General features: G+C 42.5%; 1 protein-coding gene across 30 annotated transcripts in view; it reads right to left on the bottom strand.

The window, feature by feature from the left end:
* The window catches only part of TMCC1 (transmembrane and coiled-coil domain family 1), a 152,808-nt gene that overhangs the window by 24,744 nt on the left and 103,638 nt on the right, over positions 1-24,426 (bottom strand). Inside the window, exon 1 of one of the 30 annotated variants that reach the window (XM_013182296.3) lies at positions 18,812-19,078. The exons of 23 other annotated variants lie outside the window; for them this stretch is intronic. In XM_013182296.3, the coding sequence (XP_013037750.1) occupies positions 18,812-18,841 (30 nt within the window). In that variant the 5' untranslated portion in view covers positions 18,842-19,078. Of the gene's footprint in view, positions 1-1,767; positions 3,699-3,731; positions 4,175-4,956; positions 5,600-12,934; positions 13,393-18,312; positions 18,720-18,743; positions 18,771-18,811; positions 19,079-24,426 lie in introns of those variants that run through there. 6 more of the 30 variants (XM_048074503.2, XM_048074512.2, XM_013182291.3 and 3 more) reach the window with 6 other exon arrangements.

The raw sequence follows: 24,426 nt of genomic DNA, 5'->3' as shown, positions 1-24,426 counted from the left end.
ACTAAAGCAAATATTACATTTGCTAGAGAGCTGTGCAATAGAGTTGGCCTCAAACATTTCTTCCCTGCTCAAATGTAGCTTGCTGTTTAGTTCTAAGTACTGCAGGGCACTCCTACATTAGCACCAGCTAAACCCATGAGACTGTTCGAAGTCGCAAGGGCAGTCGGTACAGCACAAGGAAAAGACTGGCTGTGCACCCGTGGCACATGCCTGCAGAAATCTGGAAGAAAATGGCAAACAACGAGACAACAAAGAGACTGTTGCACTGAGGGGATGATGAATACCCAGGAGAATAAGGCAACACGGTAGTTGTCTAGAAATCCATACCAAATACTGTATTAACTAAATACTGAAGTCAGTATGCTGCTTTCAGTATTCACATAAAACCAAGATTCCTCATCTCAAACTCCATCTAGAAACAAGTCTTAGTGCTGACAGCACACACTACTGGCTGTAGCAGCACCTCCAGAACCCAACGTCAGAAGATCCACAAACTACGCTGACAGCAAAACTGCCCATATCTGATTTAGAGAGCAAGGATACAGTAGCCTATTTTTTTATTCCTTTCTTCAGTTCTCAGGAGGTGATGCATTAGCCTGATGTTACACACGCCAAGATGCAAAGTACACAGATCTATCAAACTAGAATGTGGAATACAAATAAAAACCCTTCTTTCTTACTGTTCTCTGTCTTCACTGTTGTCTGAACCACTTCAACTCTGCATTTTTAACAGAGCTGTTCCCAAGAGCCACCTGCGTGTCACTTTTATTATAGAGACTGATGAATTTGGTACGTAAATATCTAGTATAGGAGATCCAGATCTTCCCAGAGGAATATAATGAGTCTATTAAATAAATGTGATTAGACACACATGCTTCAAACACAACAGTAACACTATGCAATTTCTCTACCAGGTCTTCTGCAGATGATGATAAACTCTAGGCCCATGTCGATCTACAGCAAAGGCAAAATGCCTGGATCCTGTATTTCTTTTTTCTCTAAGCATTGGAGTCACAATGCACAAGGGAGCTAATTGCAACAACTTGAAAAGAAATATCTTCTATTTTGCATTGGAAATCAGAGTCTCAAAGCCCTTACTGTCTCTCTACAGTATTGAATAAATGTGGGGGGAAATAAAGCTTACTGTTAACTCAGGCTTGTGAAACAGCAATGCCGAGCTAGGTTGCTAACTGAGACCAAATAAAACTACTTACTCATTTCTGAAGGTCACCGACTCCATGGCAAGCTATATGCTCTTGTTTTTTTTTCACCTGAAGTAAATTATGATTCTGCAGTTTGCTTACTACTTCCTGAAAATACATTTTGCATACTTAAAACAGCAAAACAAGCCGTCGCATTTAAAAAGCTACCGGTTCAGACATCTCTCTGACATTGGGCTGCATTTACTAGCCTTTTCTTTCATCATTCTTTACATTATACACACCAAATCCCAAAACAGCAAAAACAAATGAACAAACAAACAAACAACAACAACAACAAAAAAGAGAACCCCCAAAACCAACAACACATTTGATCTTCTTTATAGATTGTAACACTTGCTCAGACAGGAGCCTTTTTCATACTTCCCAGCTTCTGAAGAAAAGCTATATAAAAACAACCACGGAATTCACCAGCAGCGCCCGGAGGAAAAGGCAGCGTTTCCAAGACCAGCGCTACAAAACGAGGTCAAGCTCTACCCAAGAGCTAAATAAAACAGCCACGTAAGATAACTAACGCCATCCTAGCGACGCTCCACGAGCCTCTCACCTTCACGGGCTCGCAGAAGTCCCTTTCACAGCACACGCAGGTACAGCAGCACCACATCAACATCGCCGCACGGCCGCCTGCAGCCCCGGCCCCAGCGCTGGGCGCTGCCCTGCAGCCGCCCGCCCCGCTCCGCGCATCTCGAGGCGGGCAGGGCGCCGCTGCCCAGAGCCCGGCGCAGCATCGCTGTGTGCGCGGCGCTCCCGGGCCGATGCGAACCGAGCTCCGCTACAGCTCACGCGCCAGCCACGCGCCTCTCCTTCGGACGGAGCGTTTGCTTTAGATGCGAAAAAAGGCCGGGACCGCTGGATTTAAAGCTACAGGGCTTCCCATTCCATGTCCAACGGACGACGCTTTTTTTAAAAACTGCACGTTTGAGCCAAAAAAATCGGACAGGATAACAGGCAGACAAATCAGTAGAAAATTAATAGAATCAAGATGACATGTGTGTTCCTCTGAAGACACAAAGCAGTGCACTTGGTGGCAAGATTCAAACAGAATTAAAAATAGAGATTCAAAGATGCACAGCAAGACATAAATCCAGCTATAAAGTATATGCTCTATTTATACCACCATTGAAACACTGCTATTTAAAAATCACTAAATAGAATTTTCAGAAGATTAGTGTGATGTCCCGTGAGGCAGGAACTCCAGTTAGAAAGCAATTGTCATGTAAGGACTGGAGCACAAAACAGTGCCAGCAACAGTATTTTAACCATAGCTGTCCTTGGTGCAAGAAGAAACCTCACCGTCTCTTAACCACTGCCTTCAACCTCCTTGTCAAAGAAAACGTGTCTTACTGTCATATTTAAAAGATGTAAAGCAAAAGTACATCACCCTGTGACCACCTGAAGCACAGGCAGGCACTCTAACCCAGAGCATCAACTGCCAGCAAGCCCTACTCCCTCAGACATTTGAAGAGGGCCGTTCTCACCTTGTGGCTGCTTTTCCCCTTGCCCTTCTCTGCTGTCTCACTGATATTTCCTGTTTGTAGCAAATATTACTAACCTAGGGTAGAAATAGATGATCTCAAAGCTAAGCTGGGTATAATACAAGCTTGAGATCTTCAGATTAATTCAGAATATCTCCCAGCACGATGTTTCCAAGGCTAAAATACTGGGAGCCAACAAAACCAGAATGAACATGGACTTTTAGGAGCTTCCTGCTGCCTTAGACACGTAGCATGTTTGCAGCCAGCTTAGATGCAGGATACAGTTTTCCTTTTTGTCTGTCCCTTTGAGCCAGCTGACTCTTAAAGATGCTCACAGGCATTTAAGTGTTTGGGTTTGATTTTTTTTGTTGTTGTTTTTTAATAATTCTATTAATTTGCAGTAATGCACAGGTAGTGTACAAGTTTGACCCCATACTGCTTTCCAAAGTCTTCTGATGTGAAGGAATCCAGCACTGACGTGTTAATTTATATGTTATAAACTTCAGTATTATAAATGAGAAGAAAACTTTTGACTGACCCAAAACATGGTCAATGTGGAAAAAAATATTCCAAAGAGCAAAATTCAGGTTTTATTGGGGCCAGAATTGGAGGAAAAACAGCTAAAAACATCCCCTTAAATTATAATGGTACCTCAGAGAGCATTTCTGATTATTATAAAAGAACAAGTACATTTTAAGAGAATAAGAATGGAAAACGTAAACATCACATGGAACAAGAACAAAGAAGTCTGATCCATGCAAAACATAAACCTTGGTGTAGAGATACGAGAAGATATTTCCACAAAAGCCTTTTGTTGTCATTTTTGTGATGTTAGAGGTTAGGATACAAAGGGGAAAGGATTAAGGAAAATGAAAAAGAAAGCAGGCAACCAAAACAATATGTAATGCAATTCTGTGACTGGGCTGCACACAGCCACCCAATTGTAGTATGTGGAACAGGTCTGTGGTATAGATCCAGGCTCTGCAGAACAGAATTACAACCATTTTGCCTAACATGATCACGTAGCAACACGTACCAGCCTTGCTGCATCAGTAATGTCTGCTCCTAGTCCCATTCTGCAACACACCGCTACAACATAGGCTGCTGCAAAGCCATTCCCTCTTCAGCAAGTCTGCACGTTGGGTAAAGAGATCCCAAGAAACTAGAGTACAATAACCAAAGCAGAAGCATACGCTGAACATGAATGAAAATGAAACTGACATAATTTATCATATTACCATATATTCAAAACTGCAACGTACTGCCATAAAAATGTTTGAAAAAAAAACACACAGAAATAATTCTGGATGTTTTAAAGAAAAATTAATACAGCTGACATTTATATTTCTATACAGGTATTCTCCATCAGTAAGGTTTAAATGGGTAGTGGTCTCTATAAACTGATTCACCTTATATGAATATTATATTGAGACTCTGATCACAAGAGCACTGCCCTTTTTTTAGAGCACACAATTCAATCTAGCAAAGCTGTTGTAAAGAAAGCTTTTCATAAAATAAGTTTGTGCTACTTACCTACACCATCTGAAGATCCCACCCTACATTTGCAAAATCTTTGACATCAACAAGCCATCCAGGGCACACAGAGGAGTTTTACAACACTGCATTCTAGCCTGCCAGATAACTCCTGAGGTGACCGGCTGCGCTCCAGAGCAGACAGAAGAAAGAACCAGACCAAAAGGCATCCACCCTGTTGCAAGAGTCTAGTGAGAAATCTCAACTAAAAAGCTTGTCCAGGCTAAATACAGAAACTAAAACAATTTCTGCACTTGTGTGAGCTTTTCAGCGCACACAATAGATTTTGAACCTCAGTCTACATGACAAGAAATTAAGAGGCATGATTCCCTTGTTCAAGGGACTGTTTTATATTCATATGGCAGATCTCACTCTAGAGAAACAACATCTATACCGAGACACCTTCAGATTTCTAAGACCTTTTATTTATTAATAATAGTGGATCCCACCTAAGAGAAGTGAAAGGGAAGGGAGGTGAAACTCCTTGTGCACAAAGAACATAATTAGCCTTATTTAGGAAGCAATTTATGTTGGTTAAAACCTAGCTTTATTCATGGGAATTCTATTGCTATTCAGACAGATCATTTCACCACATAAAGCAACAAACAAATCCAGGAAAATACATGCAAATATGGTCATTATTTTACTTAATATGATCAGACAGCCTTCACAAGTTTTGCAGAGCAATAAAAGCCACAACAAAAACAAAGAAAAAAACCACAACCTACCAGGCTGAGTATCACCTCCATTAAGAGCAATCAGCTTCATTTCTCAGAGGAACGCATGCTTTCTTATTAATATTTGTTACACTCCCAAAACGTGGCTATGGTGCATTGATGCTCCGTGATGTTTAAAGTGGACCTTTATACTCACAGAAAAATAGAAACATCACAGAAGTGCTCCAAAAGCTATTCTTCCATGTAAACAAAATTCAGAAAACTCAGGCTCTGTGCGAGCCTCACTGCTGCAAGGATTCCTGTGAGGTTTCCCTGCTGCCGGCCACGCTGACTCCCTGGCCTCGGCTCTCCACACGCCTTGCGCAGCAGGTGACGACTATCACAGCAGAAACCAGATGGCCTGACGAAGCCCTTCCATAACGTGGGGCCACAAACGCTTCCACTGTCCAAGATGAGAACAGAAAAAGACTCAGAACTCGAGAGACAGCAGGGAGCACAGCCAGAGGGGATGTCCCATAGGGTGGAAGGCGATGGAGGGTCCGAGCACCCAGGCTCGCTTGCAGCTCTTCGCTGCTCTGGGTGCTCACCCCACACGCCTTCTCTCGGCCTCCGACGGTGAGTCCTTCCTAACTGCGCTGGCAGCAAAGGGGGGGCAACGAAGGGCAGCCCACTTGCTTTCTACAGCATTTCTTTCCTGAAGTTACTTGGTAAAACTGGAGGGAGGAGGGACAGAAAAAAGAAAAAAGGCACATGAGCTTTGATGCAGCTTAAAAACTCCCGGAGATTAGGTGGTCATATGACCCTTGTAACAAGATGCGGACTCTTTTCAAGACTGCTTGAAACCAAGAATTTTAGGGAAGAAATAACATGGAAGCTAGCTCTATATATCTGGTTAAATGTGAATGTTGCCAAATATTAAATAATACAAAATATGAAGTAAGAGAGAGAGAAATTGGAAGAAAATTTAAAAAACAATTTGCGATCATACCCTTCCTGTGCTGTTCCCCGAGCTGGTGCTCAGACTGTGAAGAAAAGGTGACCTCCACTCCCTCCTCCTAATCTGGAGTATTTCATAACCTCCACTCCCTCCTCCTAAGCTAGAGTATTTCATACATGTGAAATATCTTTGAACACCTGAGGTGCCCATCTAAGTGATAGGAAAAGTGAGCTTTAGCAAGCTCCTCACAGCAAGAACTTAAGAGCACGTCATATCAGTAAAATTGGGAAAACGAGGTCACAAGTAGCAGTTACAGGGGGGAAGAATCTTTGAAAGAGCAGAGGAGCCTACAGAGGCAGAATACAATTACCAGAAAAAAACTGGGCCAGCACCCTAGGAGGACATCCTTAATTTGGCTCCAAGTCCTCAGCAGACACAAACAGCAGGGAGCTCAGGAGAGTCTCATTGCAAAAACAGCACCAGGCTCTGTTTGGGGCTTGGGCACAGCACCAAGACAAGCAGATGTGTGGCCACGCACCTGCTGCCCTTCTCCTCCATCTTCCCTTCTCCTCCACCTTCCTGCTGCGCAGGAGGGCTCAGGAGCTGCTTATCTGGTGAGACTTCCTGGAACTACACAAACACTCCTGCTGCAGGCCACAGATAGCCAAAATGTCAGAGGCAGGGGAAAAACAGGATTAACCCGCTCGTGGCTGAAACCAAGTATTTCAGAAGATGCAGCTGAATGCCAGTACTGCAGATGCATCAGGTGTGCTGAGTAGTACTTCACATCACTCCAGGCCCACAGTACTGTGGGCAAGTTTAAGAGAAAAATCAGATTCACAATTTGCTAACTTATTACATATGATTTATCTTTGTACTATCAAGCTTGAGTCATTGCTGTTTGTAAAGCTTTATGGTTTGGATTACTAAACTTCATTGCTCACCTCTGAGGCCATTGCATATAAACACACTGGAATACGAGGTCCAACTGACACGCGGCATGAGGCAAGTGGGAAAAGAAAGCACATGCTCAAAACCTGCTTGCTATTGCTGAAACCATATCCTTATCAGAGCTTACCCTGGTACAGCCTTCATCTGCAGGAGAAAGGAGATTACTCCATTTAATACTAAGTTACATAAAATCAAAGAGAAACAGTTGGAGAAATAGAGGGTGGGCTCTGCATTCAGCAACTGCAAATCAGAAGCCTCAGTAATCCACGGCAAAGTAAATGTATAGTTGTATTTTTCTGTTTTATTTTTGAAATCCAGTACTGAAACTAGTCATCAATCTGAGTCCTGTTTTTGGAATACCTGTTCAGACACAGGTTTTATACTTGCATTGATCCTACTTCTTAAATGATTCAGGAAGGGCTACTAAGAGGCCAACCTAGCATTGCACACAGAACATCAATAAAAGTAGAATGAGTTGGGGTATCAGCTCCCTTCACACTTTCTGGGTACATAAAAGCCACGAGGCTCATGAAATCCAGATCTGCTTTGAGCCTTCCAAGTCAGGCTCTCCACGGGAAGGGTGACAGGTAAGGGGGAGGAGAGTTACAAGGCGGTGAAGTGGAGTTGGTATCAGCACATCAAATTACAGATATTACACTGGATTTCTGGAGACAGCACACAACCAAGTTACAGATGAAAAAATTTCAGACTCCCCCTTGTCTCATGCCCAAGTAATTTCATCTCTTCTGCATTCAATGCAGACGAACTAATCACAGACATTAAAGCAGGTTAGAAATCTTTCAGCTCCATACATAGACACAAAAGCAGGGCAAACACACTCCTGCAAAACTGCATGACTAAGGCAGATTTGATTAAAGATGGGGCTAGACCATGAGAAATTCAACTTCCAGGTATGTAAGGACTCCTATGATACAACTTCTGTCTGTACACATCTGGAACTTTTTCACATTTCAAAGTATAATTATAAAGAGGGAGAACTGAGTTGTGTTAGGGAAAAAAATCCACCTCTGATTGGTCTCAAATGGGGCACTTTAACAGACATAAAGCTCACAAATTCTGAATTTTAATTATGAAAAGCCAGCTGAGGAACCTGCTTCTGTCACTATATCACTCCCAACAGCTTCAAGACCATAACTTTGGAGAATCTCTGCTAAACGTGAGCATTAGGCAGCTGTTCACACATGGACGATGCAGCTTCAGCCCTCCCAGCAAGGAAAGAGGAGCTACACAATTGCCTGGCACAGGGGAGCAGGCAGCATGGTCCTTGGGAAGGGCTGTAGAGGCCAGACCACGACTGGTGACCCCCAGCAGGCAGAGACAAACCCAGAGGCGTGGGCGGAAAGCAGGGGTGCGTGCACAAGTGCACAGGAATGAAGGAAGGGGAGTGCACGCACGCAGTGCATGTATGGGAGGAAGGAAGGGAGGAGAGAAGCAAGGGCACAATTGATTTTTAAAACCTGAAGAAAACAGAAGGACTTGCTCAGCAGCCAACACTTTTTAAGCAAGTATTACTTCCAGCTGTTTATGCATGGATGCTTATTTAGGTTATCATTTTCTTAAATCCTGATATTTGCAGGAGTGATATTTTTCTTAATTAACTTGATTTCTTCACCATCTCCTTTTTGTGCCTGACTAAATCTGGTGGTTGTACACCGTAAATGCTTATTCATATTCAAGCTAAACATAACATGAGTTGATACCAGAATATGTCTGGACTGTATAGTGCATACATTAGTTTTATCCAGTTGCAGCTGAAAAATAGTAAAATGACCACAAACTTTGTTGTGTTTTTCAAATTAATTATCTATATTATTTAGCGTGGTTTTTCTGTCAGTTCAAAACAAGAGGTATGTATCTGCAACTAAGCATGGAGCACACAGACTAAAAACAAAGCTCTTCAAAATTGGCAAACATTGCCAGATTTCAACTGTGACTGCACACACAACGTAAGTGAACTCATTTTCAGGACTTCAGAAAGAACGTTTTCTTTCTGAAGTCCTGAAGAATTCACAGTTCTCCTGATCTGCTTGAAAAGTAAGAGGCTTTCTTCTAACTAAACTAGGAAATCCCTTCTATATAAATCCAAAAATCACTGTACTTTTATAAAAGAAGTACAAGACATCTGCTCTACAGTGTATTTAAACATAATTACAGCTGCAAAAGACTGTTTAAATAGATAGCACACAGGAAGATGTTCAAGCAGTTTAACTCCTTAACCGAAACACGGGCTCCCTATAAATAGTGATCTTAGGAACTATCTTTCATCTCTTACTAACACTGCAAACCTTATTCTTGATGTGGCACTTGAATCCATCATCAAAAATCGTAATCCCTCTTTTCATTAGCTCAGTTCCTGAAGAATGGTTCAGCTTTGTGGCTTTTTGTAAGTCAGGGTACGTGGGATCCTTAGCTTGGGAGGAAGCTACAATAGACACATGGCTCATCTCTAAAAAACGTTTCAACTTAGTTTATGAAGTGCTGTGTGACACAGTGATGAACAGAGAAGTTTTCCTATCTTACAGCCTCTACAGTGGCTACGACTGCTGGGGTTGCATCATTGCTTATTTGCAAGTTCTGGTTTTCTGAGTACAGTTTTCCTTGTACAAAGGGGTAGAGATGCATTGAAGTTACCAGCCGAATAAAACAGGGTAGAGGAAGGAAAAATAGGAAGGAAAGGGACCTGATTTCCCACGCGCAGCCAAACTTTGGGCCCACATATAGATATTGTCTCTCAGTAAAGGAAACCTTTCTCCCTTATGTTCTGCAAAGCTACAATTACTGCTTGCGTAAGGACTACAGTGCAGGTATTCCCCTAAAAATCCACTGACTTCAAAACAGTATTTGTTGGAAAAATAAAAGGTATCTTTAGTATAAAATAACACTCCATCATAATACTACAGTTTGTGGTGAAGGTTTAAAATGGGGCACGTCACCTAATATTTTCCATCGCAGTTACTTAAAGCACTGAGCCTTCATCAAAGGTAAAGATTTCAGGAAGCCTACTACTGAGTGAAAATATCACCTCACAAGCCACGTCAGTCTAGGTTCTGTGCCCATTTTGCAGCTGCCGACAACTTTGTAAGGACTTCAAGCTGAACAATGAGTTTCTCTCTTGATAGGAGGTATTGATATATTCCACTGTCTCAATGCAGATAAAGAGCCATGAAATCAGACTTTGGCAAGTAGGACTTTGGAAGGATCAAATGGAGTTTCAAATAATTTTATCTAAATACTTACTTGAATATTTTTATCTGTTTCAGCAAAATGGATTATTAAATATTTAATAGTTCTCAGATAATTGGATGTTCACTTCTACATTTTGTCCAGATACAGAAATTGGTTATAATTAAGTATGAATTCATAGTTTCGCTAAATTTCTACAGAACTCCTAAACAGGGCAACACAGTAATAATGCTAGCAGGATGTAAGAGTATCTACACAGTAAATCAACGTACATTATTTCACATAAGTAAACAGGCGAAAAAAATTAATGGCTTGCTACCATAAAGCCTTAAAATGAACATAAGTTACTGAAAATTCAATGCCACAAAATTCACCAGTATTAACTAGAGCTTTTAATAGCCACTGAAGAGTTAACAGTCAAGCCCTACTCCCAGGTCAACAATCTCAGTGATATAAGGAATATTGCGTAAGGTTTTCTGGTTAATTATGAAGTGATTATTAAGTTCTGCACTGCTGCAAGAAGACCTAATCACAGCTATCTTGGCTTGATCCATAATAACCCCCCAAGAACTGAAAGCTGACAGGCTGTTCCCATGCTTACTACCCAGGCACAAGGGCTAAAGCCACCTTAGCATTCTTGTTGGCACATACAAATCACAAAACCATGTGTGATTATAAAAGCTGCAATAACCTAGCGGTATAAGGTACCATTTGGATCAGAAGCACTTTAAGCTAATCATTATTTAACATTTACTTTCTCATTTAAATTTGTAGGCTTCAAAGTCAGTGCACAGAACTGAAGATCGCTTCCTCTGAAAATACCAACTGGGATAAAGTTAGTATTGAACTTATCTGCCTTTTGTAGATTTCATTATTTCATTCAAACAGTGCTCTACATAGGACTGGTTTACCTTTCTACTATTTGCAGCTTCTTGCCCCAGTGTTAATCACCATAGGAAGAACAGCCCTTACCTTCCCCACATACCTTTTTCAGAAGGCATTAAAATGTTTCTACTAATGCTTAATACTAAAAAAAGAAGGCTGGAGAAGGTTAGTCCACAAATACTGTAGCACATCCTATAGCACTGATACGAGTGCAACAGCCTTGATTATGTTTTTTTAACTAGTTTATCACACAATACCAATACTGAATCTCAAGGAAGACACCAAAGCAGCCTGTACTGATGCAGCTGAAAACTAAAGTACTGCCAAATGACAATCTACAGTCAGAGCCGTTGTTAGCCAGTAGATGGCTCCATGAACTGGGTTAGAGTTTAAACTTACGTATGAAAAGGCAGACCATCCTTTAGGAGACTATCAACATTAAAGGCATTTTACAAGGAATACTGACTGATTACTGCTGCATCAAATGAACTTTCCAACAGTATTGATGACTGAACTCAAATTGCTGCCCGCCACATTGCTACTAGACACACACACTTGTCTATGATGACGACAGTTCAGAAAAGGGCTTCTCAGTATTCACATCCTAGTCTGGAGACTTGAAAAGCTTTTGCTGTTCTTGCTGAGCTTGTCTATTCCAGCTGCTCATGTGATCATCCAAAACCTCACTTTAAACAAACTTGTTAGTACTGATTAAGCTCCACTTTCAAATCTAAAGTGCGACTTTAAAGATTTCAGTCCAAAGGACGTGCATAAATGTACATGCAAAACCGCATTAAATCCCACTAAAGCGAATGAGATCTTGATGCAAAAGAAAATTCTAGCTTGGGAGGTGTAAGGTTAAGTCAGAATTTTGTTACTCTTGAATGGAAATAACTGACCTGCTTTTTTCTTCCTCATGAGAAACTCATCATCCATCCTTTTTGGTGTATCCACACCGTCAGGAGACCCAGATCCTGTTTAACTGCAGGCTGCCCGTTCCCCTCTTGCCCACACTTACGTGCCTGCTGATGTGCTCCTGAGGTCCCATGTGCAGAGAGCCAAACAGTTCCCCTGACAAAAACATCTGGAGTCACACTGACCCCTGGGGGTCTGTGCTGGGCAGCCTTTGCCCAAGGCCCCCCTCCGACATTACCCCAGCAGGTCTCCACCACACTCAAGAGTCCCTCACGTCACTTCCCAGAGTACCCAGTGCGCTCCTTCAGCACTGTGCTGCGTGCTTTGGTGGGCTCGCTGCACTTCAGCTTAGAAGCCACGTGAAGATAAAGAAGGGCAACATGGTAGGTACCACACTAGTTCAGAGGTGATCCTGGCCAAGTACTATGATGTGGCTAATCCTTTGCAAAGATTTAGCCCTCAGTTGTGTGAACTAGCTGGTACTAGGACACTGGCATGGATCAGTCCCTGGTGACCAGCCTTAGGGCTACAGAGCTCTGGAGACAGTCTTTGACACCCTTCTGGAAGGAGAAGAGAGCCATTTGTCCTCAGTCTCCATTCTTTTTGATTTTTTCAGGTACAGAAAAAAATTAAGAAATTCAAGATGACTGTCAGCACATAAACTCAGAATTAGTAGCCAGAGGATTAACTGTCTGCTGTTGCTTCATGGCCATCTGGGATACGCTCAACTTCCAGACATGAGGGAAAGCAAGGGGAAAACGAAGCTCACGTACGTCAGATCCGCAACCCGCAGCACAAAGGGGCCGCTCCGGGCTCACGGGCTTTCTCCTCCAGCTACCAGACAGGCAGGCTGCTGGGAGGGCGGCGGCGGCAAGCAGGGCCACCAGAGAGAAGATGGCTCTGCACAAGATGGGCTCGATTCCCCTCAGACTAGGATGTAAGATCCAAATGAACACGTTTTCAGATGTCCTGACACTATGCTTCTCAGCTACTGCTATGTTTTTTTGCTGTGATCCTATGGCTGATAACAGCTGATGACAATCCCCTCTGGGCAGCTGTGGCTATCACTGGGGGTGTCTGCTATACGACTTTTTGGAAGTGAAGTCCCAACAGGCAGAAGGAAGACCTCTATGTTACCTCTGATTTCTCCGGAGCAGAGGCGGTGCACACACCAGTGATGCTCCGGGTGAGCCTGGGGCAGTGCATGGCCGGTGGCTCCCAGCCCCTCGCCCCAACCGCCAGAGAAGCTTCCGGAGCCCAGCCTGGGAACCCGGTGGCAAACCTGGCCCAGGGGCAGCTCAGGGATGGCCCTGCCTGGCCTGGAGACCCACCGGGGATGGCTGCCAGCGTTCCTGTATGTTCCAGCACTGCGCCTGCCCCAGTGCCGACAGCCACAGAGGGACACCTGACTGAGGAGGTGACATGCCCCACTAAGCACGGTGGCATCCTGTTTTTCACAGTGAGGGACCCCCTTTCTCACCTTCCAGGTCCACCTCCCTGCCTCCAGGCTGTCCTTGCAGGTTGAAACTGCAGATGGAGGAGCACAGAGATCGCTCTGATCCTTACCTGCAATCAATTCCAAACTCTGGGGCACCTTCTGTTGATTCTGGTGAATGGAAAGGGAAGTGGGAAGACACACTGAGCTCCTGAGTCCAACCTGAGCAGACCCACCATTGCCAACCAACACTTGAAGCACCTGGCTGTTTACAAAAACCAGCACTTAATTTTGAGGGCACCTTATGCTACTGTCCCGTCCCGTGAAACTACAACAGGCTGCCACTAGAGTCTCATGAGCCACACTAGAGCCACCACCGTATTCAGAACAATTCAGTGCGTATCTACTCACAGCTCTGTTTTTCCTCAAATGACACCAAATATAAAATTTGAGCATTGAGTCCAATTTCATTTTTTGATATATTTTAGAGCCTACAAATGTAATAAAAACCAGGACCCATTTTCAAATTGGGTATAATCTGTTTTAATCTTTTTTTTTTTTTTAAATAGGCAATGAAATGTTTAACCAGTTAGGAATCTGCATATAAACATATTTTACTTCTTCCCAACGTGGTAAAATATGAAGTAAAGACTTTTAGCATACTATGCAACATCACTGTGGTTCAGCAGAAACCATATTCAAGGCAAATTGCCCAGTCTGTATAAAGGATTAAGTTTACCAATAAAGCTGCAATCTAAAAACTGCACAGTGATGAAATGGAAAAATTCCAAGTAGGCTTGGTGTTTCATTTCTCAATACTGCTGGCATGTACACCATCACAGTGCCCAACGTAAGTCTAACTGATACACAATACATCCACCCCTCAAAACCCATTTCTCAGCTGCGGTTCAAACTGCTTTCACTTCCCTTCAAGCAAATTTTACTTGTCAGATTACACATATATGTTGGATATCTATATATCAAGATTATTATTTCCAATTATCACACTGTGAAAGATATTTGCACATGCAAAGCTCACACTCTCACACCTTCTTATTAAGATTACAGGGAAAAAAAAAGCCCACACAAATGAACCAAAGGCCACCTTCTCAGCTTTCAATAAGTGTCTTGGTGTTTTAGCTTTTAGCATTCAGAGATCTGACTTCCCTTAAAGTGTCAATAAGGGACCAAGGTGACACACCAAGTTGCTCTATGTTAGTCACAGTATTTAAAAACACGAGTTGCCTAAGCCACTGCAATGGTGAGGCAAAATGCATTTGCTGGAACCAAAAGGCGGTAGCCCTTGATTTAGTATGATACATTTTGTTCCCAACTTGCAATAACTTCATGTAAGCACATGACAGGATGGGTTGCTACATTTCAGCTGACATTGGATAAATTGTTAACTCAATAATAGATCTGAGGTCTGACATTCATTAAAATGGTTTGCATACATTTAATTTGATATTTCTCCTCTCAGATCAAAAGTGAAAGAACATCAGAACCCATTTCACAATTTCTAAAGGAGCTTAATGTCCACGGTCATTTGTAGCTGTGCTTCTCCCTTTGTTGTTGTTAGCGGTGGTTTGTTTCTGAATGCTCTTCTGCCATGCAAGTAGACCAAAGTCAAGGTGTAAGTGAAAATCTGAAACTACTGAGATATTTGGAACATGCAATACTTCTACAAAAATCCTAATGGCAGAAAAGCTGACGTAATTCACCGGTATCAGCACGCCCATCTTTCAGGTTTGCATAATATGATTTATGAAGTAAACTCTTGATTAGTTACATAGTCAGAACTAATGTCACAGCAGATCGGTTGTAAGGAAAGCAGATTCCCTACAAGCCACAAATAAGATGTCAATACATTGTATAGAAGGCTCCTTTATTCCAGAACACAAAACCAAGATGCAAATACAAACTATGAACAGGGCCACTGATTGCACAAACAAATGCAAACAAAAGAAAATATTGTTGCTCTTGTAGGTTTCAGAGCAAGTATTGAATAAAACGTGGACTCCATTCTATGTGTGCTCTGGGTTCATAACGTGCAAGAGGCTGCTAAAGTCAGTGACTGGCACACAACAATCCCTATTTTATTCCTCTTTTTAAGAAACAAAATAATAATTTGAACAAGTTCATTGATTAATCCAATAGTCATGAGCTCTGATAAACTGCTCATGGTAATCCTATCCAAAGCTTTATGAAACTACATCATACTGGACCACATTATGTGGGCAGAGAGCCATCTAATGACGAAATGTTCTCAAGATGTGTTCTAGCTTAATTCACTGACAGAAGGTAGGAAATTTTAGCAAATTGCCTTTATAGTCTGTGGGAAGGGATATCACAGAAACTAGCATTTGTGTTTGATTATTTCCAAGTTATTTTTGTCTTCTCCATCACTCTTCCCCAAATTAGCATCCCCTTACTTTCCAAATAAACACTGGCCTGTAGGTTATAGCGTACATGACCTTAAATCCAAAGCGATACATTATTGATGGAGAAGAAATTGCCAAACTGATGGTTCTTGATAAAGCAGGAAGCATTAGCTTTTGCAGTTCTCTTTAATATATTTGATTAAAAATCTTTTAATACTGTGGACTGCTCAGCAAGATACCACTGTATTTAACCTTTTTTCATTGGTTTGAGAGCCACGTTACTCCTATTGGTAGCAGTGACTTTCAGTGTTGCTTAATGCATTTAGACACCCTAAGAACGTATTATTGCTAGATCTGTCCTTTTAGACAACATTCCTCTTCCAGAAGCTCTCTTATCTAATGTTAGCCTTGGAGCGCCCCCTCCTTCACTCTTCACACCCCTACCTGACAGTCAAATGTCATGGGAACGTCCCTTGAACATCCTATACTGCCTCCTCACTGAGATGCAGTATCTTCGGCTCGGTTTTGCTCATGAGGAAAGCTTGACCTGCGCTCTGCTTCCCCCCTGAACCTCTGCACTTCTGCCTGTTTGCTAAATCCCAGCTCAGAGCATGAGTGAGCACCCTCGGTGTGACGACCCTCCGAGAAGCAGAGCAGACAGGAGCTCCCCAGGCACCCCGGAGCCCCATCCCCACAGCCCAGGCCCTTCTCCAGCACGCATCCTGTTCTGCCTCCTGACACTCGAGCCCTGGGCTCCAGGTGCTCCACTCTGGATTAATTTCCGTTCTCTGCTCTCACACATCAACCTCCCATTGTGGAGGTGTGCTTACTAAGGCTTTTCTGTTGCTCTGAGACTTCCCTTTCCCCTGCTGCCCTCTCTTTGTTTGATTGTTGTTTGTGTGTGGTCTTTTTTTTTTTTAAAAAAAAGATTTAATTTTCATTTGGGTTACGGTCTTAAGCTTGTTTCACAGGAAGGCAAATCTGACTGGCAATTGCATCGTTCAGGATAGGACCCTAGTTCTGTAGCAAATGAACTGCTATTTGCCCTATTTTAACAGCTATCTTCTCTGGATAATACTGAAGCTTCCAAGTGATAATACCCAGCTAATTTAATAGCTTGGATAATGGGAGGAAGCTGCAGCACTGCGAATAGCAATGACAGATCATACTGAACAATAAGTCACTGTTCTGGGCTGACTATTCTTGGTGGCCATGGTGAAAGTGGAATGTCAAAGCAGTATTAAAAATAAAACCAGATCCCACTATTCTGTTTTACCAAAAAAGAAAGCCCCACAACTCAGAATTGTTTTTGACAACTAACATGCAATTCTTTCTTGCAGATGACCTACAAAAAGTGTTTTTTTTAAAAAAACATGCAGCTGTGTGCTGTTTTTTCCCTTGACAGTTTATAAAAGAGTGCGTAGAACCATGTCCTTTCCACTACATAAACTCTTCCCTTTAACTGTCCCCTTATACTGTAGCAATATGAATAGCGGAAATTCTGATCTCTCCCAGTTTTCTTGGAGAGGTATTGAAGATCTAGATACTAGAAGTTAAACTGATGACACAAGAAAGCTGTATTTTTAAAACCACAAGGATTAGTCATCAAAATTGAGTATGTGCTACAAAAATAGGGTTGAAAACAGACTGACTAAAAATAATTTCTCCTTTTAAATAGCTCAGTTGTCACTTTTGTGCTACTTCTCTGGGCATCTTAGCCTGGCTTTGATAATGCCTCATATAAAAATATAAAAAATATAATAAACCCTTCCTTGTAACTTGCAAAAAAAGCAAAAATTGTACAAACCAAGACTTCCTTTCTACTTTCAGCTCACCTTTAAATTTTGGAATTGGCTCTACATTCTGGGCTAGCAACTCAGCGCAACAGAAAAAAAAGCTCTCCAATAAAAAGAAAATAGTTGAAATGCTTTTAGTATTTTCACTTTTCTTTGTCCTAACAATGCAGCTCTGTCCTCTGGGAACAAGAGTACACAGGCCAAATACAGTGTGTCATTCTCCCACTTCCACTCCTATGCAGCGCCGCTGATGCGCTCACCCCACCTCTCGGACCCAGGACCTGCTGTAACCTCAGCCCCAGCCCCAGCCCCACCAGTCTGCCGGTTACAAAGCAAAGTGGAACAGAACTGGTTTCAAACAAAGCCCCCATTCAGAAGATCAAACAAAACCCAGAAAATTAGCTAGACACAGAACCACAGCATGGATGGGGAGATAGAAATCAGTGCTAATGCTAGCTGTGACCTGAAGATTTAGGAAATTGCTTCTATTGTGAGGCAAGAGAATTACTGTGGCATTCACTATTATTGTTTAAATGAAGCAGATGATTTGAAGCACTTGATTTACACGATCAACCAAAATCTTTTGTGTGAAACTAGGATACTTAGGTAGACATTCAAAAGAGTGCGTTTCTGTCTTGAAGAACAGAGTTTCATAGAACTGCTTTAATATTCCAATAAAACACAATCATTGAATGCTAATGAGATTTTAAACAATATTAAAAATTAATTTTAGCCATGCGTTTCCTCTGCTGTTCACATTCCTTACTGTTCACAAAATCTGTACGCTGCACCTTCTGACAAATTCTCGGCATGCTGTGCTGTTTGTGACAAATTCAAGAATGCTTTGCGGAGGACTACCACGAGGAAGCCGGACCTCAAAGCTCCCTGGAAGAAATCACTTACCATAACTGGAAAAGCTCTAACCACAGGCTCAAATGACATGGACTTCTCGTCTGAATAATCTCTTCTAATCATGAAACCATTCAAACTGCAGCTTCTTTGCGTTCATGGGGAATCTCCCAACATGAAATCTTCACCCACCCAGTAAGAACAGAACAAATATTTAAACAGCACATCAGCAGTGCAAACAGTTTTCCTTGCTTTAATACCGAGCCCAAGCTAGGAAGCAAACATTGCTTACTACAGAGCAACAGCAGAGAAAAAAAAAGAATACAGTATCACAAGAGGACAGACAGAAGACACTTGATTTCATTCCTCCAGTGTTGCAATAGTCAGCAGCTAGTGAAATGAATTTTAAAAAGCAAACTCCAGCAGCAGCAACTACCAAAAACGCTGAACATAGGCACTCACTGATGACCCAGGGCTCTACCTACCAAACTAGCCATATTCACAGCTCTGATACCACCAACACCCAAGAAAGGAGGAAAGCCCCAAGACGTACTCTTTCTGAGGCAGGCAGCGAGCCCTCCATGCTGGGTGCGAAGCGAAGGAAGCATGCAGTCTAACCCCAGCACCGCTCCGCCGGCTGAACATGCTGTACCGCAGTTACGCTAGCAGAGACTGGCTCCAGCCCTGCTAGGCTGAATTCTGCCCTGACAAAGCAGGATCTTGTAATATGAAGCAGCAGTACCCTGGGTGTGTTGGCAGAAGCCCTGAATGCATGTTTGAGAAAGCAACAGCAACTCCAAGCAAGTGAGGCATGAATGCACTGCAGAAGAGTTACTGAGCCTGCTAAAAATACTTCACCACTGACCCCGTCAGGAACACATCTGAAGTGAGTCTTGCTCTCTGAAAAACAGCAAAACCAAAAAGGAAAATACATGTAGCTGACAATGGTCTTAGAAGTTTAATTAAAAAAAAAAAAAAAGCTAGTTTTGAACAGCAAAACACCTTATACTTCCTTCAAACAGGAATACCGCTCTGTTGAGTGACATATTTTAAATTTTTCCTAGAATTCTGGGCAAGTTGTAATCTCAGAATCTGAAACCTGCAACACAAGGTTGCTCAGGCTCCTTTTACAATTTAAAGAGCTAATTGATAACAAATTTGAACCTGAATGCTTGAAGACAGTGTGGAAGCCTTGTGACTTACCTGGCCCCAGGAGAGGCAAATGAAACACTATCACCCTGCTGCTGCAATCCACACAGTTCCCCTGTTAGTTAGGGATGGTCAGAAAAAAGTAGAAGGAACTGAACAACTGGAAACACGGCTAAAATACACATACATCTGCTCTCCGTCCTTGCCTGGTGGGACGGGCAGGGAAGCACTTCTGAGACGTGTGTGGGGAGCCTTCCTCCTGCCTTGGGAAGGAAAGATCCCAAGCAGTTCTGACAGTGCGAATGAGCCCTTTGGGGAAAACATATCAAGATGAGGCTTTTATTTTGTTCTGAGTAAGCACAGCAAGCTTACCCTGTATGTTTTGGGAGACAGTTAGGTAGCAAGACAAGTAATCCTTCTGGGGAAGGAGAACTGAGCAAAGTTCCTCCACAGATTACTGCTCCGCAGTAAAACAGCAACATTTACCATCACCTTAAAAAGACAGCTACTTTTAAGAAATGTTAATTTATTCACCAGGCATGTTTTCACATGGGTTATTGTTGGCTGCTAATGAGCTTGGTTGTCTGTACCTTATTCATTCAAAGAAAGCAGAGGTGGATATTAAATTTAAGTGATATCATGCTGTATACTTCCCTTGTCATTTTTTGGATGACAAAAATGGACAATCTACATTAGGATATTCTCGGGACTTGTAGTAACTATTTACTTAGTAGTAGTTTATGATGCTCCTATTTTAGAGGAGAGTCTGCTCTATTACAGACTGTTCCAAGAGTGGCCTATGAGGATTCAAACGCAGATGTCAATCCACCAGTTATTCCCACCAACCCAATTTCTGCTTTCGTTGAACAGCCCTGCAAAAAGTAGCATGAGTAAAGGCCCTTATTTAAGGAGAGGAAAATAAAATAGGTGCAAGAAAAAAGAAAGAGATGCAAGAACTGCAGAAGTATTTTTAAAAATTGATAACAACAAAAGATGGTCTTAAAAATGAGTGTAGAGTTCCTCCTTCCACTCCCCCCTCAATGTCAGAAAAGAAGCTTGCCTTTTTTTGACTTAAGGGTTACATCACTTGGGTTTACAACTTTGGGAGATAAACACATTTCAAGTTTAGCCAGTGAGCACACCTTTTTTTCTTATAGCATTCCCTGCCAACAGATCAGTAACTACAGTCATTTTAAAAGGGAATCTCATCCCATCTTCTTGCTCAGCAAGCACGTAGTTTTAGGACTGGCATGCTCTAAATTCAGGACAAGAGTGTGAACCTTTGCAGGAGCCACTGCAGTGGGATTGATGATGATAATTCTATAATTCTCCAGAATTATCACATTATTCCTTTCCCTCAATGTGCTTTAAGAAGAGTCCTTTCCTGTGCTTCATTAAAAAAGAAAAACAGATCAAAGTTCCAGTTGTCTCAGTCTGGGCAAATTTAAAGCATGTTCTGATAATCTGTAATAATGCATTATGGAAGCTTTGGTATACCTCAGATTGGTACATTTCTAAGGTTTACTGTATTGGTGCACTGATCCCAATACACATTAGTTCATTCTTACTCTCATTTTACAGTGTAGGCTCTACCTAGTATTTGGTATTGATGACTGCCCAGACGGATGAGATAACATCCCACCTGGGCCATAACAACCTCCACAGGTAAGGCTACTGCTCCAAACAGTTGGCTGAGCAGCACTAGCAGCTGCACGGAGTTGCACCAGAGCACCCCAAGGCCAGCCAGACGGCTGCAAGCACTGCCCACTGGCACTCACGCCCTGCTCGGCCCTCTGTGGCTGCTGCATATGCGCACGAATGCCCTCAGCACATGCTTTGAGAGTCAAAGGTTTTGTGGCTGCATGGCAGTGCTATGAAAAAAGAAAAGGAAAAAGAAAACAAAATGACAACAGTGAACCAAACAAAACAAAAACTAACAACAACAACAAAAATACACTCAACAACACCAAAAATGCCCAAATCAACCAAAGCCCTGAGCTGGCACTAAAGCAAAATTTGCTAATATGGGAATTAATTTATTTTGCTCACAACCACTTCCAGAGTCACTCACTGATTTTTCAGTAAAATTACCCTGGCTAACTAAACAGTGAAAGCAGAGCATTTTTTTTATCAACCCAGCTTATTTTGACTAATGCTTGGGAGTTAAAAGAGGAGTTGAAGTTGCACAGCAAATTCCAGCAAAAGCACTAACTCCATTTTCCAGCTGTATAAACTGAAGCATCCATCTATGAAAAGGAGCCTCAAACAAACAAAACAGCAGTGTACAACAAAGCAGCAATGTACCAAAGAGCAGGACTCTGAGTCCTGCCTACTAATTGTACCAACTCTAACTGCTTAACAACTCATTCAAAAACCTGGCCTCAAAGTAGACAATAAAACTTTTCTGAAAGCACCTAGATGTTTTCTGCTTCCTGAGTGGAGTTTTTTCCACACATTTTTAATGAAAACTGTCATTGATTAACTGAAGACAGCTCAGCTTTGTTGTAAGAGAACAAACAGTATACACAGAAGATCACACAAACCTCACCCAGAAGACAGAAGTAGCGCATGAAAATACCATCTCAGAAGCAACTCTGCTGAATAATTGCAGAAGAGTGCCTCATGTTGTTAAAAATACAAGTAATTTCTTCTACATTGACAGATGGAGTTCCAGTCGAAATATCTACTCAGCTACTTGAATAATTAAGAGTTGCTTCTCCATGGCATAACAAAATACCTAATGTAATTTAACGTCCTTTCTATACGATGTGATATAAATACTGTTTGTTAATTTTCAGCAATTAAAGTAATAGAAAAAAAAATTATAGTACTGTGCAGCAAGCCTCTAGTTGAAACACCACCAAGGCTGCCAAGATATCAATACCATAAACTACACACAAGCCATCTAATCTTTCAGGTAATTACCTCCTGGAACAGGCCAGTGGTTTGATCTAGAAATCAGGTTTACCGAGAAGGAAGCAGAAGAAATTCTAGACTGGTAATCCTCATTAACCTGAAAAATGTGGCTAGACAGAGTGACAGCTAGTAGCTGATGTACAATGACATTTAAAAAAAAAAAAAAGGCATACATACAGTTTTAAGAGCAACATGCAAAATGCAATGTTTTCAGAGTCATATAGACCCTGCATTTCATGCACACTGCTTGTATTTTACAGTCAACACCCAGCTGGACGCTGTTGTGGACAACCTGCTTTAGCTGCTCTGGCTTTGGGACTAAACAACTTCCAGAGGTCCCTTCCAACTTCAATGATTCTGCAATTCTGTAACTTTTGGAATGCTTTTTGAATTCTTCAGTATACACAGTTTTGGATCTACTGCCAAATGAATCAGGCCACCAGATCATCATTTGTCAACAAGGAATTATTCTGACCTCGCACAAATAATGTCTACACAGCATAATTTACTATGAAGGAAACAATCTTACCGAACTGAAGAATCTCTGTTGTAAAGTGACATCAGATTGGAGGCAGTGTGAACCAGCTCCTCGTGGAGCCGCTTGTGACATTCAATTGTATGGCAGTATGTCAGTGGTAAAGAATAGGCATCATCTCACCTGTGATCCCACCTTGTCTCTGGAGGAGATACTAAATGACTGCTCAGGTGGCAAATCACAAAGTCCCACACTGGCGGAGGTCCCTCTGGTCCCCCCTGCCCCACCATGGCCACCCCAAGCAAGGTGCCCAGGCCCACGCCCAGGCGGCTACTTCAGACCCCCAAGGAGGAGGCCCCGCAGCCTCTGGGCAGCCCGTGCCAGGGCTCCGGCACCCAGCCAGCCCAGCGGTGCCTCTTGGTGCTCAGGTGGAGCCTCTGGTGCTGCAGGCTGTGCCCACTGCCCCTTGTCCTGGCGCCGGGCACCGCTGAGCGCAGCCAGGCTCCGTCCTCTCCGCAACTCCCTTCAGGTGTTCACAGACATGGGGGAGCCTTCCCTGAGCCTCCTCTTCTGCAGGCGGGGCAGTCCCAAATGGCAGTGTTATCGCTAAATGCTGCCTTCACATCATTCCGGTGCAGAGAACATGCTGCTCTGTCCCCACACTGGGAATCGTCCTCCCCTTCCACACACAGCACAGGGCATTGACCCGGGAGATGTCCTGACAGGAGAGGCCCTGAGAAGGTCACAGACCTAGGATCAGGTTCTTGCACTGACTGGCAAAACTGAACCACCCAAACTTCAGGATACAGAGTATGCATATACAACCTGACACAAATCTTAGCATTTTAAACACTTTTTCTCTCCAAATTTTGAAGTTAAATGATGTGTAAAATTTCCCCTTACCTTGCCAAAATGGTTAATTATAGAGCATTAATAAATAATTTTAAAAAGGACAAAGGTCACACTTTAGAAGGTCAGATCAACAAAACATCTTGAAACAAATACTATCAATAAAACTTGATAATGAAGGGCCAGGCAACGAGCAGGTAACAGCAGAATGACTCTTGAGAAATGTTCAAGTATAACAGGAATTGTACATTAGACAAAATATGACAAGAATTCATGAAGATGTTATCTAGAAACTACGCAACAGCCTGAACAATCAGGTTTAATGCACCTGAGTCAGCAAAATAAAAGCATGCCAAATAAAGCACTGGTCATGTAAAGCTGCACAATTCCACTAATCGTCCATCATATGCCAGACTGGTCAGAGCTCCTTGACTTCTACACCTAGACTGCATATGTGTGGATAAGCTGGCACTTTGGTCTGTCTCTTCTCCCCAGTTTTCCCCCAGCCTTACATTTTCTGTCCTTTACCAGCAGGAGAGCCATTTTCCTTCCAAAACCAAGTAGCCAGGGCCCGTGAGAACCAGCACCAGCTGCGAGGCTGCCCCTACACGAGCACGGAGAGCCAAGCTCCCTTATCCCCACCAGGGCACACGATCTCCTTGGTAATCCAATCCTGAACAGCTGTCAGCAAGAACCTGATCCCAGCTCCACGAGCATCCAGACAGCAGGGTGAATTACACAAGTAACTCAGCAAAGAACAGGGATGCAGACGATCAATG

This window comes from Anser cygnoides, chromosome 10 (assembly GCF_040182565.1).
Source record: "Anser cygnoides isolate HZ-2024a breed goose chromosome 10, Taihu_goose_T2T_genome, whole genome shotgun sequence".
Taxonomy (NCBI): Eukaryota; Metazoa; Chordata; class Aves; order Anseriformes; family Anatidae; genus Anser; species Anser cygnoides.
This window is presented reverse-complemented; position numbering and strand designations above follow the sequence as displayed.